This window comes from Salmo salar, chromosome ssa06, assembly GCF_905237065.1.
Source record: "Salmo salar chromosome ssa06, Ssal_v3.1, whole genome shotgun sequence".
NCBI lineage: Eukaryota > Metazoa > Chordata > Actinopteri > Salmoniformes > Salmonidae > Salmo > Salmo salar.
The window spans coordinates 45,480,535-45,487,414 of record NC_059447.1 but is presented as its reverse complement, the minus strand read 5'-3'; the positions used below and the strand labels follow the sequence as shown (position 1 = coordinate 45,487,414).

At 37.7% G+C, this 6,880-nt stretch overlaps 1 protein-coding gene across 1 annotated transcript; it reads right to left on the bottom strand.

Moving 5' to 3' along the window:
* Positions 1-1,885: 1,885 nt before the first annotated feature.
* On the bottom strand, positions 1,886-3,128 carry LOC106594533 (interferon alpha-2-like). Its single transcript, XM_014185900.2, has 5 exons — positions 3,003-3,128; positions 2,820-2,906; positions 2,539-2,688; positions 2,189-2,281; positions 1,886-2,084 (listed from the first exon to the last, which is right to left on the bottom strand). The coding sequence occupies exons 1-5, from the start codon at positions 3,126-3,128 to the stop codon at positions 1,977-1,979; spliced, it is 564 nt and encodes a 187-aa protein (XP_014041375.2). The 3' UTR covers positions 1,886-1,976.
* Between the last annotated feature and the right edge of the window lie 3,752 nt (positions 3,129-6,880).

Sequence of the window (6,880 nt, the reverse complement as noted above, 5' to 3'; positions counted from 1 at the left end):
TTTTTTGATACCATGTAAATGTTTAAAAAAAACACACACACTGTATAGCTTCCAAATGTAGTTCAAACTAACCCATAACTTTTATCTCATAGATGGACATTCCTTTCATCCTTAGTTCTTTGACAATGGTTACTTTTCTCCAACCCCAATCCTCAGCTATTGAGAAAAATAGTGGTTCAGTGACCGCTTTGGTGTTGTTTGAACAGCAGATTGCTCCTTTAAAAAAGTCAGTCTATAAACAAATGAATGCATGAAAGAATTAAAGGATGAATGACTGAATATATTAATGAATTAATAAAAATGATGAGAGAATAATTATTTGATTTTATTGTAAAGGAATAAATACATAGCCTTCACATATAAATGTCAGTCAACCAATGTTTATAAATAAATCATTCATTCAGTAAATGTATGAGCTATCAATCTATAAGCCGGGCTCAGAAACATGTCACATGTCTCCAATGATGATTATGTGGTTCTCCAACAGACCACTTCTTCCTCATGGCTTGACTCTGCTGTCGAGGAATTTCTTGAACTGCACCAGGTTGTCTCGAACCTCCAATCGCGTGATCTCCCGTGCGCATGCGCTGTGTTCCTGGAGAGCACAGAATATATATATACCAGACCCCGACCTACTGGCTCCCGGTCATCTATAAGTTTCTGTTAGGTAAAGCTCCGCCTTATCTCAGCTCACTGGTCACCATAACAACACCCATCCGTAGCACGCGCTCCAGCAGTTGAAGGCATTAACTTTAATCAAATCGCATTTTAATGGGAAAAAACATTAATTGCTACAGAATGTAGTAATTTTATGTCAAAACGCATATCAAATGAGATTTAGTTTTACTACAATGTAAAAACAATTTAAACTGAGCCATGTTGGTTTAAAAAGCTGACTCTTCCAAATGAAAAATGGATAACTTCGTTCGGAGCCGTTGTGTTGAACACTGTGCGATGTTTAACAGTGACAGTGGCAGAATGGTGAACTTACTAAATGACTGAGAGTTTGACTGTGTGATATTAGGTTGCTTCTTGTGTAAATCTTTTCCGTCTGGATTTTAATGATTTGTATGTAGAGATAGCAAAAGCTCAGGTTGCCCAGCCCGGCGGAGATACAATCTTCGGCAAAATAATTCGCAAGAAGAATCCTGCAAAAATATTATTTGAAGATGACTGGTCATCCCCAAAACCAACACCTCATTTGGCCGCCTCTCCTTCCAGTTCTCTGCTGCCAGTGACTGGAACAAATTGCAAAAATCGCTGAATCTGGAGACTTATATTTCTCTCACTAACTTTAAACATCAGCTATTTGAGCAGCTAACGGATCCCGCCATTTGCACACACTGTATATAGACTTTCTTTTTTCTATTGTGTTATTGACTGTACGCTTGTTTATTCCATGTGTAAATCTGTGTTGTTGTTTGTGTCGCACTGCTTTGCTTTATCTTGGCCAGGTCGCAGTTGTAAATGAGAACTTGTGCTCAACTAGCTTTCCTGCATGAATAAAGGTGAAATAAAAAATGATGAACCTTTAAAAAACTCTGTGTTGTTGTTTTTGTCGCACTGCTTTGCTTTATCTTGGCCAGTTCGCAGTTGTAAATGATAACTTGTTCTCAACTGGCCTACACGGTTAATAAATAAAGGTGAAATAAAAAATAAATTCATTAAAACACACCGACAGACTTGGATACAGAATGAGCACTCAGATTAACAATATTTCAAATAATATTTTTTTATTAACTTAACATTTGATGAAGAGCAACAACAGGCACAATTTTCAAATAGATGAATAAATACTTTCAAAAATAGGCCTACATAAATGAATAATCTTGATAAATAAATAAATATATAAATAAATAAATACATGTATAATATTGCTGTTGGACATTGCACATTGCATGATTGTAGAATAGAAGGCTTTTAAAATCAAGCACAATTGTAAAACACTTTAGTAAAAAACATCTGCAAGTTCAAATTCATGTTCTGTTGGACCACAGAAGGCTATCAGAGTTGTGTTTCAGGATGAATTCTAGAGTGTACAGGAATTCTTTTCGAACCACTTCCCAGGCGCAGTAACTGAATTTCTGTGAAAATGAAAATAAACTGTTAGGGCAATGTAGGGTAATATTGTCCTATGTAGAGATATTATCAAAACAATGTGTCTATTTGTTTTCAACCTATATTCTACCTTTTCTTTTAGGACTGCTGCAATGTTCCCAAAGTACGTCTTCAGGCCCTGTGCCCTGATGGGATAATCACTTGTATCCACACTGCTCATCATCTGCCAGAAAGGAAGAAAGAGGCAGGCGATGAATAATAATTAAAATGTATCCATTATAGTGTATTTGCTTGCACCCTACTTTTTATTTTAGGACAGCAGCGATGCTCCTAAAGTATGTATTCAGCGCCTTTTCCCTGACTAGATAATCACGTGTATCCACACTCCCCATCATCTGACACAAGAAGAAAATAATTCAAACATCACCATACCAGACTTAAACAGTTAAGCTATCTGTATAGGCATAGGTAGGTACTCACACATTTGCTCTCTTCAATCTGACGGTAGACAATGTTCTGAAAATACTCCAACTTCTGTTGGTCCCACATTGTCGGCAGTTCGTCAGTTCCAAACAATGTGTCGATATTCTTCAATGTCTCATAAATAGCCTTAGCACCACTGCTGCTCAACTGAAAGGGACAACAACAATAATTTCAAATAACATAATTAGCAGTTTAAAGTTTTCTACTTTCTGATCCTAACGGTTGCAAATACGCTTTCATGCTGTAATGACCACTTGGATATGATCGCTTGCCCTTACCTGTGGCCCGCCGGAGGTTGCAAATGCCGTGGCTGGGAATTCCATGAAGACATTGTCCTGCAGGCACTCCATAGGAAAATGACCCCCCTGAAAGAAAGAGAAAACACATGTTTCACGTTGAGCTATTCAGTTAAACTTCGTTGGATAATACATCTCAAGTCTACAGTAATTTAAAAAATGTACCATGTCTCTCAGTAGGTTGTGTGTTGATCGCACCAGCTGTCCTTGTAGATGGCAAGGCATGGGCACCGAGAAAACTTGCACGAGGCAGAGGAAGGCGCTCATCCAAATGATCATCTGAATTGCCATTCTTAGGGTAGTTAGATGATCTGCAGCAGATGGTCATTGTTAGTTGAATATAATCCTGAAAATAATTAATTAATTGAAGCCTTAAGCAGTGATCAAATGATAGCATGTTGTTGACTTACCTGTTGCCAGTATATTGCAAAAATCCTCCAGTCAGAATGTGGTTTGTGTTCTGATCCCATATCTGCGGATTAATTTAAATAGTGAGGATTGAAAGGATGTAGAAAAAGTGAAAGGGTATCTCGCTAAATTAAGAGTTAAAATGAATGAATTTGGGAAAGTTTTGCCTAGTGAACCGCAAGACCGGATTTCTCTTTTCTTGTGCTCCACTTCCTTCTCATCATGTTTCGAGTTTTCTTTCGTAGGAGGCACATTGTCCTAAGTGGGTTTAAAAAATGTAACTCATAGGCTCAAACGTGAAGGAGAGAGAGAGAGAGAGAGAGAGAGAGAGAGAGAGAGAGAGAGAGAGAGAGAGAGAGAGAGAGAGAATATTTACCCCTTAACTTTACAATGAATGCAGTAGTGCTCTTTATGTCTTTATAACACCAATATTTAACTAATGGCACTTTTATGGACTAAGGGAAGGCCTACAATGTTTGTTTGTTAATCACAAAACTGCTGTTTGCTTGTTTGTTTGTTTCTCTCCCTCTCTCTCTCTCTCTCTCTCTCTCTCTCTCTCCCTCTCTCTCTCTCTCTCTCTCTCTCTCTCTCTCCCTCTCTCTCTCTGTGTGTCTGCGTGCGTGCGTGTGTCTGTGAGAGGGAGGGAGAGATGAGGATTTAATATGATCTCGTTCTGTTGGCATCTTCTGTCTTTAATCCCATTCATGTCTATACATTTGAATTAAAATGTTGATTATAACTGATATAGATAGAAATCAACCAGCATTTTATGACGTCTGTATCTGAATAGTCAGGCTAACATTAACATTTGACTATTTATTACTTACGAGAGACTAAATAAACCAATGTGCTAAGGTGTTGTGATAACATTATCGTAGGCAAATACCTAAATCCTAATTCCTAATAACACTACACTTCATCGTCTTGGATATGCTTTGTTAAAGGGGCATTTTCTGCGATTGCCACATGCATAAATGAATGATAAACAGCCTACCTATTGATTCTTGAAGAATATATCACTTTTAAAGGCCTCATGAGCTCAGTCCACCTGTCTTACCTCAACAGAACCCAAAATGTACTTTTTATGACATTGTTTGAAACAATATACATCTAAACAAACACTTTACAGCTTGAAAATGTAGTAAACTATAATGTTGATCTCTTGGATGGTCATTACTTTAATCAATAGATCTCCGACAGCGGTTACTTTTCTCGAACCACATCCCTCATCTATTTACCAGAATAGTGGTTGAGTGACCACTATGGTGTTGTTTTGAACTGTAGATTCCCTATAAACAAATGAATGCATGAAAGACTGAATGGATGAATTAATGGATGACTGAATACATGAATGAATGAGAAAAACAATATGATAATAGATGCATGTATTTTGTCATTTAGTTGTGTTATAAATAAAATAAATACATAGCCTTCACATATAAATCAGTCAGTAAAAATATCATCCATCAATCTATTTGCCAGCCTCAGGGACATGTCACATGTCTCCAATGATGGTTATGTGGTTGTCCAACAGACCGCTCTTTCCTCACCGCTTGACTCTGAGGTCGACTTCGTCACAGCTTGACCATGGTGTCGAGGAATTTTTAAAACTGCACCAGTTTGTAGCGAAGCTCCGCTCCCACGATCTCACATGCGCATGCGCTGTGTTCCTGGAGCGCAAACAATTACATGCATGTTTTCAGTCAACTCAACCACAAAAGGGGCAGCGCCAACGCATCCGACGACACAAGAAACGGCGCTTGGAAGTTCCAAGTTTCAGCGAAATTCATCCGATTTGTGGTGATCTAGAACTTTTCCTCTGATTAATTTAGCCTATTTTCGAGTGCATTTGATATTGGATCCACCTTCTGTTTCAAGATGGTGTTCAGCTTGTTGAAATACGGTTCAGAGACCCTTTGCCTGAAGTAACTGACCCTCCATCTCCAGAGGATGCCCCAACACCACACCCGACCTGAAGACAATATCAAATGGTTGTGAGTGAATTCGTTCCGTCTTAATTAAGAAAAGTACTGAAAATTTAAAAAAATATCGCTTAGATTAAATCACAAGTTAAAGACCTATGCCAATTATTGTCTGCCCCCAAAATATAACTTAGGCTACAACATGAGGGATCATACTTACGCATCCCTCCAATTTCTAAACTTAACTAGTTCACCTGTTTTTGAACAGGTTCAGTGTTTCTTTGTTCCATGTGACAGGAGTTAGGCTGTTAAATAACTGGGCCATTTATTCCAAAGCCTCTAATGCAACCACAGAGACGTCCTCGCCCTGTATAAAATAAAACAAGGTTTTAGGCATTAGGAAGTCTCATAAATTCTATGGTTAAACTTCCAATTTATAATTTTGAAATTGCAATAAAATCATACACTCTAGTTTATTCTATCCATATCTTGCTACATGATACATTTCAGTATCTTACCTGTGTGTTCTTGGAAACATGCTCTGGAAACATGCGCTCGACTTTTCTTTTAGACACAAAACTGTAAAATGTCCAACCTGAAATAAAGTCATATCAATATCAAAAAGTGAACTGTTTTGGAATAGTATCCATAAATTAAACATTGTGGTACAGAGAGTGAAAGCATTGGTTACATAAAACATCCTATAATACAATAAAAATAAATGGAGGTCTAATAATGAGATATATTGAGCATCAAATTGTGCACACCAAATAGCGGACAGGTGCAAAAAAGCGCACTAGCGCATAAACTGCGTCCACCCGCACTGATCGGATGCTGGTGTGTATAAGCAGAACAGAACAGAGTCAGGTAGATACTCAACCCTTTCAAGGCTAGCATGAACATTTGAATATTTCGTCGTTCGGAGAGAAGAGCAGGCCTATAAGAATAAACCAATTTGCCAATGTGTTGTGATAACATTATCGTAGGTAAATCAATTTTACAATCCTCATGAGATTAGTTCAACTACTCTCTTACCTCATCAGAACCCCAAATTAGAAATGTTTATGCCATTTTTTGATACCATGTAAATGTTTAAAAAAAACACACACACACTGTATAGCTTCCAAATGTAGTTCAAACTAACCCATAACTTTTATCTCATAGATGGACATTCCTTTCATCCTTAGTTCTTTGACAATGGTTACTTTTCTCCAACCCCAATCCTCAGCTATTGAGAAAAATAGTGGTTCAGTGACCGCTTTGGTGTTGTTTGAACAGCAGATTGCTCCTTTAAAAAAGTCAGTCTATAAACAAACTAATGCATGAATGAATGAATGACTGAATATATAAATGAATTAATAAAAATGATGAGAGAATAATTATTTGATTTTATTGTAAAGGAATAAATACATAGCCTTCACATATAAATGTCAGTCAACCAATGTTTATAAATAAATCATTCATTCAGTAAATGTATGAGCTATCAATCTATAAGCCGGGCTCAGAAACATGTCACATGTCTCCAATGATGATTATGTGGTTCTCCAACAGACCACTTCTTCCTCATGGCTTGACTCTGCTGTCGAGGAATTTCTTGAAGTGCACCAGGTTGTCTCGAACCTCCAATCGCGTGATCTCCCGTGCGCATGCGCTGTGTTCCTGGAGAGCACAGAATATATATATACCAGACCCCGACCTACTGGCTCCCGGTCA

Excerpts from the sequence above, each read along its gene's own strand:
- LOC106594533 (XM_014185900.2), bottom strand. The coding sequence starts at position 3,128 with ATGGCAATTCAGATGATCATTTGGATGAGCGCCTTCCTCTGCCTCGTG. Across the intron at positions 2,907-3,002 it reads ACAACCTACTGAGAGACATG|GGGGGTCATTTTCCTATGGA; the intron begins GTACATTTTTTA and ends TCTTTCTTTCAG. Across the intron at positions 2,282-2,538 it reads AGATTGAAGAGAGCAAATGT|ATGATGAGCAGTGTGGATAC; the intron begins GTGAGTACCTAC and ends CCTTTCTGGCAG.